This window comes from Drosophila novamexicana, unplaced genomic scaffold (genome assembly GCF_003285875.2).
Source record: "Drosophila novamexicana strain 15010-1031.04,08,12 unplaced genomic scaffold, DnovRS2.1 tig00001395-arrow-arrow-pilon, whole genome shotgun sequence".
Lineage (NCBI taxonomy): Eukaryota > Metazoa > Arthropoda > Insecta > Diptera > Drosophilidae > Drosophila > Drosophila novamexicana.
This window is the reverse complement of record NW_020824854.1, coordinates 1-15,851: the sequence shown is the minus strand read 5'-3', so window position 1 is coordinate 15,851 and position 15,851 is coordinate 1. Positions and strand designations below refer to the sequence as shown.

The window sequence follows — 15,851 nt, the reverse complement described above, 5'->3', positions numbered from 1 at the left end:
CTCCTTATATATAAATAAATAAAAACAAAATTTACTAAACTCAATATTTCCCTCTCAACAACAGATGGCGCCACAGTGAAAAAAAAAAAATAAAGTGCATATCAATACTAAAATGTCCCTGCTCGGGCGTCATGAAATGCTTATGAAAAAGTGTTGAAAGTGTGTAGAAAAAAAAGAGACGAATGATAGTGAATTCAAAAGTACCCTAACAAACTTCGACAGTGTATATATAGTGTATTTTTGCTTATGAATGCCTAAGACTGGGCAATAAAAGTTGTACTTACGCAAAAGTCAAAGAGTAATGGATAAATCGAGTAGCGTCAGTCCCAGTGAGTGTCGCGTAACCAGATCAAGCATGACGCCAACGCTGCGGCTGCAGCAGAGCCCCAGGCGTCAACAGCAGCAGCAGCAACAAGCACAGCAGCGGGAACAGCAGCAGGAACAACAGTTAAACGATGAACAGCGACAAATTAAAGCTAAGTCTCCGCAGCAGCCGCTGTCGACGTCAACGCTGACGCCAACGCCGGCGCATCATCAGTTTCGTGCGCCCGCACAACAGCAGCAGCCAACCAAGCACAAGAGCAGCAGCAGCAGCGGCAGCAGCAACAACAACAATAATAACAACAACAACGGCAGCGGCAGCAAAGCCTGGAGTAAACGGCAGAACAAGACGAGCGGTAAATACAACGCCAGCGCCTGCGTCGGCGCCAGCGCGCAGCAGCAGCATCATAATCATCATCATCACCATCATCAGTATCCCCCACATCATCATCCCAATGGCAGCGGCGTCGCTGCTCAAGCAGCTGCCGGCGCCGGCGTCGGTTCGCTGCCAACTGCCGCCGCATCGGCAACTGCGGCTGCAGCCGCCGCCCACAAGGCGGATCTGGAGAACATACAGAATATCAAAAATCAAATAGCTGGCGGACCCGCCCATAGCGGCGCCCATCATGGCGGCGGCGGCGGCGGCATCGGCACACATCACAGCGTAGCCGGTAGCGCTGCTGGCATTGGCAGCGCTGCCGGCAGCGGTGGTCATCATCATCACAATCACAACACGCGGCTCGCACAGACGGCGGCAGCGATAGTGGGCAATGGTCTGCCCATGGCCGTAATGGACGCCAAGTTGGGGCACGGGCACGGACTGAAGGGCCAGCAGCAGCAGTACAAGAAGATGCTGACGCACAGGTAACGTAACGTAAACCAATCTCAGCTAACGTATTCTATGCCAAATGATGTTATGTATTACGGGTCATAATGTAAGGTACACATGAGGTTACGAAAAATGCTATTACGTTATTTAATGTTACGTGCAAAATAATGTAATGAATTCTCTTGGTTGTTATGCCATATTTAACGTTATGCATTGTTGCGTCACATAATTTTGCCTTAAGGTACTTGTCCTTGATCGTAATGTCAAATTTTATTCTACTTATTGTTATGTATTATGACGTAACGACGTCTCATAATGCAAGTTGGGTAGTGTGAGAAATTAAACAAAACTTTGTGTAACGTAATAATGTTAAATTTACTAACATTCCGAAAATTGGCATCACTTTGTTTAATATAACGTAATTAATTCGCTTTATTGTTTTGTTACGATTAACGTAATGTATTGTGATTTTATGTTACAAAACGTAATATCTCATATAATGTACCAAAGGTACTTATACTTGAACAAAATAGAACAAAACGTAACGTAATGGAGCGTAATGGAACAAAATGTAACGTAATGGAGTGTAATGCTACGCTTTGTCACGTTACTTAAAATATCTAAAACTTCGAATGGTGCTGTAACATTTGGTACAAATCATAACATAACGTAACTAACTACGTCAATTATATAATATGTTATTATGTTTTTGACAATTCGTAACTTAATAAAACGTGTAGCGTAACGTTATGTAACATAACGCAACAAAGTAAAAGTATCAAACGTAGAGTAGTTTAAGCATTCCCTAACTACAAATTGTACCTTTGAGGACTTTTATGTTAAGTTTATTGCTATAATATTGATATCTAACTCTATCTATCTCTTTCTTACAACCACAGAGGTCATCATCATCACGTGCTGTGCGCTGGCAACAATGCGAATCATACGTGCTGCCTCGTCACTGGCTGCAATGGAAGCGTCGGCGCCGCCGGCAAGGATACGCAAAGCAATAAGGACACCAGCTCGCTGAGCGGCAACAGCAGCATCATTTCGGGCAGCGCTGCAGCTGCGGCGGCGGCTGCCAACGCCGTGCACTATTGCTGCGGGCGTTCGAAGTTCTTTTTGTCCGAGAAACGTTTGCGCAAGGAGGTGATTGTGCCGCCAACGAAATTTCTGCTCGGCGGCAACATCTCGGATCCGCTCAATCTCAATTCGCTGCAGCACGAGAACACGTCGAATGCGTCGTCGAGCAATAATACGCCAGCGACGACGCCGCGTCAGTCGCCGATTACGACGCCGCCGAAAGTGGAGGTGATTATACCGCCGAATATACACGATCCGCTGCATCTGCTCGATCCGGTCGATTCGATGGAATATGAGAAGCAGCTGACGTCACCCATGAAGCGGGGCGGCATGCTGACGCGTGGCAGCCACTTGAAGCTGCAGCAGCAGCAGCAGCCGCATCATCGGCAGCACAGGGCGCGCAAAAATCGCAAACGGCGGCGTTTCGATTCCAACAATACATCGTATGCAAGCGACGACGTTGCAGTCGCTGAGGGCGTAGCGGAGGCGTCAACGCTTTCGATTTCACTGGAAGATGCGCCAGCCGCAGCAGCAGCTGCAGACGCTACTGCTGTAGCTGGAGCCGTCGTCGGCGCAGCAGCAACAACAATAGCAGTAGCAGCGGCAGCGGCAGCAAGTGAAGCTGCACTAATAACAACAACAGCGGCGACGTCGCCTGTAGCTGCACTGAGCGCCACAACGCTGCTGAGCGAAGCGGCAGCGTCGGCTTCAGTTGAAACAACGGAATTGGCACAACAGCAAGCGCATGTGCGCTCTCGCTCTCCGCAGGCAGCGGCCACTGCCGTGGAGGAGACAACAACGCCAGCGCTAGCAGCCGGCGCACAAACGCTCTCCCCACTGGAACAAATGGAATGCAACGTGGTGCGGCCGGCAGCGACGTTAACGTCATCACCATTACAGTCACAACAACAACAGCACCAGCAGCAACATGTGGCCGTAATTGCCGAGGCGCTGAGCAGCGACAACAGCAACACGCTAACAGTGCCTGGCGACGGCAGCAGCAGCAGCAGCAGCTCTGTCGATTTGGGCCTAAGCGCGGTAACAGCCGCTTCGACGTCGGCAGCGGCGCTGGCTGTGGCGTCCACGCTGGCCGATCGTCGTGCGCTGGCCAGTCGTGATTTGCGCTTGGATTTGGACAGCACGTGCTACGGTGTAGGCGGCACGGGTCTGAGCTTTGGCGCTGGCAGCGCAGCCAGCTTTGGCAGCGGCAGCAGGAAACGTAAAATTAGCGAGAGCAACAATTCGCAAAAGAGCAAGGTGGGTACGAAATGGAATTGAAACTAATTGAAATGGGCTATCGAGCAAGACCGTGTATGTGTGTGTGTGTGTGTGTGTGTGTGTGTTTCTGTGAGCTTGTGCTTTAAATGTTGTTGTGGGGAAGCAAGTCGCAAGTCAATCGCTTGCTTTGTTTTGATTGCTTTTGGCTGTTTTTATTTGAGAGTTTTGTTGTTGTTTTGTTGCTTGTTCAAGCGTTGCTTAGATTGAGGTTAAGGGGTCAGGGGCGGCAATGAAAGAACTTTCTAAGGGTAGCCAAAAGCGATTAAAAATTCAGCGATGCTGTTGTTATTAAGGTGTGTGTGTGTGTGTGTGTGCGCGTTTTTTGTTGCCAATCATTTTAATAGTTGTTTGTGGTATATATCAAAAATGTTTAATTAAAATATTCAAATTATATAGATAAGATTTGGTGCGGGAGGGCAACTAAAAAAGTTACGTTTATTTGCTTTATTCAGGATGTTAATAAAATTGTTTATTATTTGGTTTAAATGTTGAACTAATAGGCTTTAATTAGACTGAGAAAATTGGATGCTAGAAATCGTTATTAAAATTAAAAAAAAGGTAGGCTTAAAATCTTGCTTGAGAAAAGTATATTCTTCCCATGGAAATCCAAGATTTCAGAAAAAGAGCATTCAGATTATATAGTTCTACTAAAGCAAAGTGTTCCTCATAGCGAAGGACCACTGTAGATACTAGAGGGTTTACTTTATGCATGCAAGTGAAAACTTAAATAATTGATGCTTGGGTTTAAGAGAAGCTCGACCCCGATTCCATTTATGTTTAAACATATTTGCTCATACTAAACGAAGACCGAAACCTTTTAGAAATTCCATCGTCACGATGCCATGGACAAAATTGTTAGCCCGGTGGTGCCACAGCCGGGCGCCTGGAAGCGGCCGCCGCGTCTGCTGCAGCCAAGTGGGGCACGCAAGCCGAACACGCGACGTTCAACGTCATTTAGCGAAACGGAGCAGCTGAGCCCCGTCGAGGAGCTGCCGCCCAAGCCGCTTATTGAGGGTAAGTCTACAAATGCAACAACCCGAAGCGGACGTCCCTTACAACTCAATCCTCTCGACCTTACAGTGGTGGACATACCGCGTGATGACACGCCTGATCTATCGGAGCACGGCCTGGGCAGTCCGCTGAGCACCATTTCCGCAGCCACTTCGCACACGGCCGGCGAGCCGGATGCACTTGCCGCGGATGAGCCGGCAGCAGCAGCAACAGCAACAACAGCAGCAGCAGCAGCAGCAGCGGCAGCGGCAGCGGCACAGCCAGTCGTGGGTCTGATGCTGGAACCAGCTTTGATTCCGCCACTGCACAAGGCGCCCAAGTTTCGGGCGGATGGGCTCAAATATCGCTATGGCAACTTCGATCGTTATGTGGATTTTCGGCAGCTCAACGAATTTCGGGATGTGCGTCTGCAGGTGTTCGAGCGGCACGTGGAGCTCTTCCAGAACAAGGACATACTCGATATTGGTTGCAATGTGGGTCACATGACCATCACCGTGGCGCGCCACTTGGCGCCCAAAAGCATTCTGGGCATTGACATTGATCGCGAGCTAATTGCCCGAGCGCGACGAAATCTCTCCATATTCGTGCGCATACCCAAGGAGGAGCTACCGGCGCCGGAGATTAAACAGGAAGCGGGCGTGCAAGCACAGGCACAGTCTGCGCCCGATAAACTGGAGCCGAGCGATGCCAATGCGCACAAGAAGACGCGGCGCGGCAAGAAGCGACGCAAGGCGCAACAGCAGCAGCAGCAGCAGCAGCAGCTGGCACTGCAGCAGCTGCATGCACATGTCCATCATCCACATCATCCACATCATCCACATCATCATCACCACCATAATCATCATCATCACCATCACCATCATCATCATCATCAGCATAATCATTTGGATTTGCAGCAGCAACAGAAACTGGATGCACTGCTGGTCAAGCCGCACGAATTCTTTCCCATCTCTTTTCCGCTCACCTATGGCGGTATACCCCACCTGCCGGCCACGGGCAAATCGCCGGCAACGTTCGCTGCCGGCTGTAAAAATCAATTTCCGCAAAACGTATTCTTTCGCCAAACGAACTATGTGCTTAAGGATGAGTCCCTCATGTCCAATGACACACAGCAATACGATCTCATATTGTGTCTCTCGGTCACCAAGTGGATGCATCTCAATTTCGGTGATGCCGGCCTCAAGTTGGCCTTTAAGCGCATCTTCAATCAGCTGCGACCCGGCGGCAAGCTAATACTCGAGGCGCAGAACTGGGCTAGCTATAAGAAGAAGAAGAACCTGACGGTAAGTTTTTAGTTAATAGAATAATTCCTATTGTTTAGCACTAACTTGAAATTGCCTTTGCAGCCGGAAATCTACAATAATTATAAACAAATCGAATTCTTTCCCAACAAATTTCACGAGTATCTGCTCAGCTCAGAGGTCGGATTCAGTCACAGCTATACACTGGGCGTGCCACGTCATATGAACAAGGGATTCTGTCGACCCATACAGGTGAGCAAACAATTAAGACAATATATTTGGAAAGCTGTAAAATAATTTTGGGAAATATTTGTATATTTGGTGTGCGCTTTATATGTTCAAAAGAATTCAGGAGCTTCTGATCGAGATGATGTTTAATTTGAGACCAAGCAATCGATAGGGATTAGACTAAGTTTGTCCTCAACTGTGCTCGGTGGAAGAGCTCTTCCCAACTCTTTTTGAAGGTTACGAGTCTCTCGTTTGACTTTCTTTAGCTTTAAGATTGTGTCCAATGTCTTAATATATTTGTTCAATGCTCTCAATAGCCAACTGCCATTAAGCTTTAAAAAAAATACAAAATAGAGTGAACTCTCTGAAGTGAAACTGCAAGAAATTACAATCTGTATTAATATATATCTGTGTGTTCTACATGAGACTGTACTTTTCTGTTCCTTTCAAATAACTTTGAAATATCGCCTCTCTATGCGATTTTCATAGCCTCAGGTGATGTTAGACATGTTTGTTCTACAAGATTCTCCCACGCCAACTCTCTTTATCAAATAGATTAATGCTTTATGCGTTTTTCGTAGCCTCAAGTGATGCTTTTTCAATTAGCTTGTAAATATCGGCTCTCTATGCGATTTTCATAGTCACACGATACGTTTAGATATGTCTGTTCTACAAGCTTCTCATCCTCGCCTCTCTGTGCAGTTTCCACTTACTTAATTTTCCATTTTCTTCATTTGCAGTTGTACGCCAAAGGCGACTATACGCCGAATCATGTGCGCTGGAGCGATGCGTATTATCCGCAGACACCGTACGAGGCATATCGCGGCATCTATGCCACATTGCCCGCCCATCGAACGGGCGGCGGCAGCAGCAGCGCAGGCGGCAGCCACGGCGGCCACGCCCAACTGCATCTATTGAGCAGCTCGACGCGTTCACAGAACTACGATACGCCGCATTATGCGGGCAGCGCCTCCGGCTCGGCCAGCTGCCGCCAGACCCCAATGTATCAGCATACGTACAATCCGCTGGAGACGGACTCCTACCAGCCCAGCTACGACATGGAGTATCTCAATCATATGTACGTGTTCGCCTCGCCGCTGTATCAGACCGTTTGGTCGCCGCCGGCATCGCTGCGGAAGAGCTCCTCACATACGCCCGTCTTTGGAAGCGTTCGGGATGCCGAACTGGATGGCGATGGGAGCATCGGTGGCGGCGGCAGCGGCGGTGGCAGCTATCATCGGCACGTGTATCCGCCGAATGATGACACCTGTTCACCGAATGCGAATGCATGCAACGCCTTCAATTCCATACGCGACGCGGATACGGATGACTCGAATCAGTTGCCCGGCGGCAGCAGGCGGCATGTGTATGCCACAAACTGTGGCGAGAGCAGCTCATCGCCGCAGGTGAACCATCACGAGGCGGGCGCCGAGTTTGTCGACGCACTCATGGACGATGAGCAGAAGACGTTGGCTGCTGGCAGCGGCGCCGCTTACTGTGATCTCTCGGATGCCTAGAGTGGGTGGAAGGACGGACGGACGGCGGGCGAACTTGAAACTAATTGTGTCAAAATGCAAAAACTCAAACAAATTATATTAACAAAATTTATAAACTAAAGCAGAAAATATTCAAAAAAAAAAAAAAGAAACAAAAACTAAGTTAACGATATGTTGCGCTGGTTCATTTGATTTTAAATATATGTATATGGCATAGATTTTATTTATATATATATTTAATATCTATATATGTATTTTATATATACTTTTTAAATATATATATGTAACATTTATATGTGTATGTACATATCTGCCAAATCCAATCAACAATTGCAACGCATCTGTTTAGATCAATGTAAACGCAAACGAGACGCTTATGATTTTCTGTAATATGAACTTGCATATAAATACATATATATAAATATATATATATATTTTTTATATATTGTAATTTAATGGACGTGCATAAAATACAAATATATATATATATATTATATATAAACATTTACCATAGCCTTATATATTAACTAAAATTGTAATTTGCTTTCCAATGCAATTTTATATTATTTTCAAATATATATATATATATTTTTTTCTTTTAATAATTCTCTTGTTAGCAGTTCAAATCTATATTTAAGTTTTTAATGTAAATTCGTTAAGCAATATACACAAACACATACACTATATGCCGTAGCTTTAAAGGCAAATTAATTGTGCTATATATATATATATAGAGATTATACGTATATATATATGTGAATATTAACTGGAAAAACAAACCGTATAAAATGCAACTATTTTTGATTAACGTATTTGGAAAACGCTGCAAGGGATCGATGTAAAGATAAATATAACAAATTAAAAAACAAAAAGCAAAAGATTAAAATCAACAAAAAAAAAACCCATTCAAAATTCAAATATGTCAAAAAAGCATACAAAATACAATTTACTACATTTATAAATAATTATATATGCTTAAACAGTTTATAATAATAAAACAACAAATAATACTTTATGTATGTAGTTAATAGTTTAGAGCATTAATACATTATTTTTTCTGAGAAAATGAAACAATTTATAAAGCTATAACAAAAGGAAAAGAAGAAACAAACAAAAAAAAACTATAAAATAAACATCATATAATATGAAGCAAAAAAAAAACCTTATATTTGTTTGTTTTATCTGGAAAGTGAAAAAAGGACCCTGTATTGAAGAAAGCAACTGGAAATAACACCCTATAATGAACATAGATTTATTTTAAATGCTTATCATTGCAATTTTTTGAAGTGTGACACTTATCGCGATACTTTTTGTCTTTTTTGATAACAGAAGTGATTTTTAATTGAGATATACCCTAGGTATACGTACATAGAGGTAAGTAAGAGCCCATCCATGTCAAGTGATAATATCAATATTCTGTTAAACTCATCAAAACTTCTCTTACTTGGCCATTCTATATTATAACTCCCTATTTCTAAAGGATCTTAACTAAAGAAAAACATTTAAAGCCAAACAAAAAAAGTATTTACAAAAAATAAAATAAACGAAAATATTTTTTTTTTAAATGTATTGAAGGGTTTCCGTGGAGATAATGTATATATAAAAATAATATGATATCACATCATATGAAGAATGATAATATATATATATATATATATATATATATATATATATATATATATATATATATAAACATAATGAAAATATCATATACAGACGAGAGATAATTTATGTATATATTTCCTCTCAGATATTTTTATAGATATATAAAAAACAATTTTCTCCATGCCGCTCATTAAAAATTGTATATATTCATAACAAAATGGTACTATTCAGAAAATATCTCATTCATGATATTTTTCTTAATTAAAAAAGCTGTTGCATCCGATGCCTGAAATTGTCTTTTATGCTAGACAAAATGGGCAGCACTGGCAACAAATTTGTTGGTTCTGTCAAGATCAAACGGTATTCAATATTAACTATATTAAAAAATATTTGCAACAAAAATTATAAAGATATAGCGTCGATTTTTGGAATATTCATTTTTATTACGTTATTCTTGAGCAATCAATTCAGAAGTTTTAATATTAATTTAAAATAATAAATTTTTTTCATATTAATACTATTTACTATTTGATACTATTAGCTATTTAATACTATTTATATTTTTAACAATTACTAATTAAACTACAAAATCAATAAACTTCAATGATTTACACGCTATTTCGCACCACGGTGCCAGGCACACAGCTGTTTGATCGCCATTTGCTTGCGCTCTCTCACGATCTCTCACGATCTCTCACGCTCTCTTGCCGCTCACTTCCAAACGAAAAGCTCGCGCGGTGCCGTAATGCTGCGAGAGATAAGAAATGTCAAAGCTTGAATTAAACTGCACACTAAGTAAATGCTTGACAAACAATAATTAATGCAATCAAGAAAAGTGAAATGTAGACAGAGGTTGTAATGCTCTTGCTTAAATGATTTCGCCCTCTCTCCCTGTCTCTCTCTCTCTCTCTCTATTTCTCTCCCTCTCTGTCTCTCTTGTCTTTCATTGCTGTGGCTGCTGCTGCCCTTCCAGCGGGCAATTCCAGTTCTGCCAGCTTCAGGCAGCACGTTTTTGTTATTTTGTTTGTCAGTTACAAATTTGACGGCAACGGTTGTGGCTGCCGCGGCGACTGCGCTCTGCAAAGCAACAAGTTTTCAAGTGTTGTCTCCAACAACAGCGCGTGCGTCTCTCTGTGTGTGTGTGTGTGTATGTGTGTGTGTTCGTGTGTGTCTTTGCTTGTGTTAGTTTTGGCATCATAACAATTTGGCAATCAAAAATGTATTTTCACGCATTTTCGTGCTGATTTGGCGCCTTCGGCGTTGCGCCCCAATTGATTTGCACTTGCCAGCAATTTTGAAGGAATATATCCAATTAAAGTGCCACACTCTCAAATATTAAAGACACACATATGTATGTGTGTTAGTTTGTGCTAATAATAAAAGCGATTTGCGTGAATCATAAAAATATAAAAGCCGCGCAAGAAATAAAAGAGAACAAATCGAAACTAAGCAAAAGGCAGCAGCCAGTTCGAAGGCCATTCCAATAACTGCTTTTATTTTGTGGATATTGCTGTTTCATCTTCTTCTCCTTTGTCTTCGTCTTGTCACAACTTTACGTAAGTGGAACGCATATGCTTTTACAGTTCTTTTGTGTGCTTCTTATGTTAAGTATTTCTCTTAAGTATTGCTCTTAAATATTGTGACCTACTATTGAAAGGCGAATGATAAAAGCTTTAAAAGCTTGCTAACTGATTGACCGACTGAGCGACTGTTTGATTGACTTAAATATTGAATGATTGACTGGCGGATTCACTGTTTCTGGGTAGTATTTTTTTATTTTTTTTTGTTGGCCTTCTCAACCAATTCGGTTTAAGTTCATGTTAAAATATCTTTAATACAAAATATCAACGTATTTGTGTTTCACGCTTTTCGGCAATCCACCCTGCAGCGTGGAAATCTGATGTGCATGAAACTTTTATATTCCGCAGATCAACTTTAAGCTTATTTGCAAAGCTTTTTATTTAAAGGCTGCAATTTTGAAAAATTTAAGTTCGACTTGTTTTATAAACTATTAAGAATAAGTTAATAAGTGAATTTTGTATCAAAGGGTGTAATTGGCTACATTAGCTATGTGAGAACTTATGTTTTCTAATTATTTACACACAATTTATCGGCCTGATCGAGAATATATATTTAAATATGTATATATACTTGTGTATACCCTTTGAGCATTTCAGCTGACTGACTCATCATTTTTATGCCCAAGGAAAGGGCATATTTTAAAGGGGAACTCAATTGACAAGGGGCAATAATTGTTCTTATCGTAAATCAGCACTTTTCATAGGATTTCTATTTATAATGCTCGGCAGAAAGCGAGCTCCCATAATGGATTCCATGTAATAGTTTCCTATAAATAAATATATATATATTCATACACACATATTATATCATATGTATGTATGTATGTGTATTTATATTAACTTTGAGCACATTTCAGGTTTATATACACAATTTTTAGTTATATTTTTATCAGATTATTTTAAATTTTAATTTAAGACAAACTGAAAATAAGCAAATAAATATTTTTTTAAATGTTCTCATATATGATAAGTTCGTATATTCATTTTCCGACTAGGTTTACTTTTTGGCAAACAAACTGCATTCGTATAGGGTATCTCCTCGTCGTGCAATTACAGCGAATATTTTATGAATCAGCAGAGTTGCAAAACTGTGAACGGATTTGTCAACAGATCACAATAGATTGCAAAAGACATATTGTTACCCAAATCAACGCTGATTTAACATGCAAATAAAATAACTGTGTACAATCGGGAATTACAGCTATAACAATAGAACCCCCAATAGATTATTATCTTATCTGAACTTCGACCGGTAAATATATGTGTTTGTCCAGCACAAACATGTTTAAAAGCTTTTCGATGTCGAAAACACCCTGTATGAACTTTCGGACTGGAAAAGTATGCACAGTCTATATATATAGAGAGATTTCTATATATATATATATATACACACTTACAACCCAAGCAAATGATTTTTGGAGTGCGATTTCTGAGAGCTTCATCGGGTAATTAACTTAATGAAGTGGTCCGCAGCAATTAAAAACTATCTAGGAATGAAAATATCGTATTTAATGCTCAAATCGAGCTGCACATATTAAATATTTAAATCTGTTTTAAGAAACATTAACGTTTTTTTTTTTTTTTAATTTTTTATTGTTTTTAAAAACCATTATGTTTTTGAATCGAATCTATTTCTAACATTATTATCATTAGTATTAGTATTATTATTATTAATATTATTATTATCATTATTATTATTATAAGTATTAGTATTAGTATTAGTATTAGTATTAGTATTAGTATAAGTATTAGTATTAGTATTAGTATTAGTATTAGTATTAGTATTAGTATTAGTATTAGTATTAGTATTAGTATTAGTATTAGTATTAGCATTAGTATTAGTATTAGTATTAGTATGAGTATGAGTATTAGCATTAGTATTAGTATTAGTATTAGTATTAGTATTAGTATTAGTATTAGTATTAGTATTAGTATTAGTATTAGTATTAGTATTAGTATTATTAGTATTAGTATTAGTATTAGTATTATTAGTATTCGTATTATTATTACTATTACTATTATTATTATTATGTTTTTAAGTTATATATTTATTTTCATTATTATTATTGTTAATATTATATTAATGCAAATTAGAAAAAAAAAATTAAATTAAAAAAAAAATACTAATTATTTGTTTTAATCTATTTTTTTTTTTAATATAAAACAAACGTTTTTGGAGCATCTGTTATGTTTAATACATTTACTGTCATAAAGTTCAGAAAAGTTTCATTTATTCATATATAACTTTTTTTTAATTAATAAAATACGTGTCGTATTTTTTGCTGTAATTTAAACTCTACATAAACATTAACATAAACTGTTTATATTTTATTTGTTTATATTTATTTAATTATATTTTTGAGCGTATAAATATTCCCAATATTATTTTTTCGCTGTAATGTAAACTTTTGGGTTTTTAAATTTTTATTTGGTATTAATATTTTTATTTGTTTATAATCATGTATGTTTTATTAAATTATATTTTTTTAAGCAAATAAATATTCGTAAGTGTCCTATATCTTTTAAAATAAACTCTAGATTAGGTTCAAATGCATATCAATAAATTATTTATTTGTTTTTCTACTAACCTTTTTAATTTGTTTATTTTCTTTTATTTAATTATTTTATTTTTTAAACGAATAAATATTTCTAGGCATATATTTCGTATATTTCACTGCAATTTCACCTTTCGAGTTAATTGTTTTTCTTCTAAAATGTTGGTTTATTTATTTTATTATTAAATTATATTCGAATGAAAATCAAACGAATAAATAGTTCTGTCATATTTTAATTGTAATTTTAACTCTAGATTTGGCTCAATTATGTAATATAAATTTTCGTTTTTTAATTTTCATTGTATATACATTTTATTATTTCTTTTTGTATAATTCGAATCATTAATTGGGTCAGCTAAATGTTAATCTAAATCTGAATCATTTGGCGCGCTTTTTGACATGTGCGACATTTGGCGTGACGAAATGTTCATGTATGTGTGCTATTTTTGTAATCTTATCACAAATGTAATTATAATTTGGCCTTTTTTCGCACCTTATTTGTGATAGCAAATTGTTATTTTGCGTGTAGAATTAAATGTGAATAACGAATGGTGATTACAACAAAAATATTCAGATTAGATACAATTAGATAAGGAGCCGGCCTTATCATAAATGTTGCCCAATCGCAGTTGCGCGGGCAACTGGCTGAAAATGAATCATGCGCGGCGTTTAAATGTTACACATACATACATAAATTTCCCCTTTAAATTTCCCCTCAACGATCGGCGACTGGAAGCCGCGCTGAGCTTGCGAAGAGCTTAACAGCTGTGCTGGTACATTTTACAACAACAACAACAACTACGTTGAAACTGGTTTTAGCTGCTCACTGTTAATGCAACCTTGTGGGGCTGTAAAGGCGCAGCTCCTAAGGCCCAACCTGCTTTGCGAGCTTTGATAGGCATATTGTCGTACTGCTCCCACGCACAGCCAGCGCATACTTCCAGTGACTTGCAAAACGCTGCCAACAGCTGTTTACATTTGTTGTTGTCGTTCCTTGATTTTTCTGCTTTTTGCAACTCCAATAACTGCTCGCACACACACACGCTCTCTTTCTCCCTCTCTCTCGCTCACAGTTGCTGAGCGGTTCTGTGCGCTCTTGAAACGGTTAATGTTAACCGGTTAACGTGCTTCTCGGACAAAAAGCTTTGGCCAACGCGGCGGCCGCCGCTGGTTTTAGTTACTATTATTAAGCAAAGTGTCGGCAACGTTGACGCAACGTTTTGGCTTCGCGCTCGCGTTCGCAACTCGAATCGATCGTTGATCGGCGCAGCGGGCTGCAAGGGGCACGTCTTGTGTCTGCGTGTGTGTGCGTGCGTGTACGTGTGCGCACGCGAGTGTGTGTGTGTGTATGTGCGCGCTGTCTTCATTTCTGCGCGCTATCTTCGGTTGACGTTCTTGTTGTTGTCACAGGTAGAAAGAAGCAGCAGCAGCAGAAAAAAGAGAACAGCGGCGTGGCAGCAGTTATTTTTTTTCTTTCTCATTCTTTCTTTCTTTTTTTCCTGTCTTCTTTATTATTATTTTTAATGCGACTGCGACTGCGCGCTAAATTTTAGCAGCGACTGCCAACGGCTTCTTGAAAGCTGTAACTTCCGTTAGTCGCTGGCGAATAGTAAACAATGGGAATATTTCGTGTTATCAGCGCACGCGAGATGCAGACGTGTTTATTTCCCAATATAAGACTTGGCTCTGTTAAGCGGAATTGTGCATCAGATGCGTGCGTTTATCTGAAAGATACAAAATATGCAAATAAACCCAAAATGAAAGCAATGCAATTTACGTGTATCGAACATTTGCTTTTCGTGTGTGAAGTGTGGCAAAAAAAAAAATAATAATAATAATACAAAAAAAAAAAAAAAAAAAAAAACAACAACAACAACGTGAATATTTACACACATCGCGCACTTGCTTTAATTGTTGTTGTGTTTGTTAATATTTTTGTGCACTATTTCCAAATTTTGTTTTGTGCCAAAAATTTGTTGTTTTGTTAACTTTTATGAGCTCAATAAATCAGCTGCAATTTTTTTTTTTTATAAAATATATGCATAAATATATTATTGCTGCCGTTAATAATTTATTATTTTAGGCCAAAAATATTGTGACAAAATTGTTAACAATTAAAATAACAACAACAAAATTTGAAAATTTTATTTTTGAAAATATATAAAATGATTTTAAACTTCGAGTGAACAATTAAAAACGAGTAAAAATTTTACCAAAAAAAAAATAAAATAAAAAAAAAAATTTGAATAATTCACACAATGTTAAAATTTTGCTACAGCCCCCAAAAAATAAACAATTGCAAACAGAACGTGACAAATTAAGAAATATTTAAAAAAAATTAAAATCATGTATAAATATAATTAACGAATAAATGCATATATTTTACCATGAACCGATTTGTTTAAAGACATTGTTGAGTTCATTAAAAGTTTATTAATTAAAAGTTCATTTGTTGTTTAATTAGCTACTGTAATGCGAACGTGAACAACAAGAATGCAACCGCAACGAAAAGTTCGTAATGCAAATTAAAGAATCAAACAAAACAAAATGAATTTTCGTCAATATCAACAACAACAAATTACGCCAAAAATTGCAAGCCAAAAATACCAATTAATTAAATGAGC

The 15,851-nt window shown here is 38.6% G+C and overlaps 1 protein-coding gene across 1 annotated transcript in view; it reads left to right on the top strand.

Annotated features, from left to right (window-relative positions):
• Positions 1-7,705, top strand: part of LOC115767437 (probable RNA methyltransferase bin3) — a 53,735-nt gene extending 46,030 nt beyond the window's left edge. The window contains exons 5-11 of the mRNA XM_030711731.1: positions 65-1,185; positions 2,050-3,490; positions 4,333-4,525; positions 4,592-5,255; positions 5,364-5,805; positions 5,869-6,015; positions 6,732-7,705. Of these exons, the coding sequence (XP_030567591.1) occupies positions 302-1,185; positions 2,050-3,490; positions 4,333-4,525; positions 4,592-5,255; positions 5,364-5,805; positions 5,869-6,015; positions 6,732-7,508 (4,548 nt within the window). The 5' untranslated portion in view covers positions 65-301 and the 3' untranslated portion in view covers positions 7,509-7,705. The remainder of the gene's footprint in view (positions 1-64; positions 1,186-2,049; positions 3,491-4,332; positions 4,526-4,591; positions 5,256-5,363; positions 5,806-5,868; positions 6,016-6,731) is intronic.
• The last annotated feature ends 8,146 nt before the right edge of the window (positions 7,706-15,851 follow it).